The 1,004-nt window shown below is 44.4% G+C and overlaps 1 protein-coding gene across 5 annotated transcripts in view; it reads left to right on the top strand.

Moving 5' to 3' along the window:
• Nucleotides 1-1,004, top strand: part of Lrriq4 (leucine rich repeats and IQ motif containing 4) — a 30,648-nt gene that overhangs the window by 23,147 nt on the left and 6,497 nt on the right. For 3 of the 5 annotated variants that reach the window (XM_010632347.2, XM_010632348.2, XM_010632349.2), the window contains one exon: nucleotides 580-779. In XM_010632347.2, the coding sequence (XP_010630649.1) occupies nucleotides 580-779 (200 nt within the window). The remainder of the gene's footprint in view (nucleotides 1-579; nucleotides 780-1,004) is intronic. The other 2 variants (XM_010632350.2, XM_019208709.1) reach the window with 1 other exon arrangement.

Genomic DNA, 1,004 nt, shown 5'->3' on the forward strand with positions numbered 1-1,004 from the left:
AAAAAAAAAAAAAAAAAAAAAAGATGTGGAAAGGCTGGTGAGGAGGGAATAATTATTTTTATACGTTTTTGCTGTTTTGGAATGTAGACATTTCTATTTATATTAGGCTATTTTTCTTCAAAAGTAATTTATTTGCTCATCTGAGAGCAGCAGGACTGTGTGAGCCAGGTGCCCCTCATTCCACTGTCTTCAGTGATCAGGAGGTCACATTGATGTGCCCAAGGCTGGAGCAATAACGGGGACTAGCAAGGCCCACAGGTGATAAGTGTCCCATCCAAAGGCTCCAGAGTCTGTTGTTCCAAACAGTGGTGACCTCAGGGACGTTTGCCAGTTTTGCTGTTAGTTTGCCACTGCTGCTATAAATATATTTCAATATGCATTTCTGTTCTGTCTATTGTGAGGAAGAACAGACATAGTAACAAGCCTTTTAGTGGATGGACAAAAGGCCCTATCATTTCTTGCACACGCTTGTGCTCATTCCTAGTCTACATGCAGAGGTGGATCCCTCACGTACCTGAGCAGGGCGAGGTATCAAGTTATTATTGCTCGTTTCTAAGAGAAATTCACCACTTGAAACAGAAATCCTTCCAGGTCTGGGAGTGCCGCTGCTGGAGGACAACTTGCTCACTCGTCTTCCCGAGGATTTGGACAGCCTCGAGCATCTCCGGGTCCTGACCCTGGTGAATAACCCCATGGGATACCCCCCAGTAGAAGTGTGTGCAGAAGGCAATGAGGCCATATGGACGTACCTGAAGGAGAGCAGAAGGGAGAGAATAAAGGTAACAAAGGTGAAGTCAGCACACGTCCCGCTAACATTCACAGCTGCTTTGCAGGTGGCCTAGGGTTAAACGTATTGGATTCTTCTTCATATTAGATTCTCTTTACAGTGCTTTACACATCTGCAGCTTGTCCTTCCCGAGGGGATATTTACTCTTACAACCTCAGGGTTAAGGGAGAGAATTTTAAAATTCTGACCCTAGGATTTTATCCTTTATGTCATATGC

The sequence above is a fragment of the Fukomys damarensis genome, unplaced genomic scaffold (assembly GCF_012274545.1).
Source record: "Fukomys damarensis isolate Sample0158 unplaced genomic scaffold, DMR_v1.0_HiC HiC_scaffold_12, whole genome shotgun sequence".
In the NCBI taxonomy this organism is placed as follows: Eukaryota; Metazoa; Chordata; class Mammalia; order Rodentia; family Bathyergidae; genus Fukomys; species Fukomys damarensis.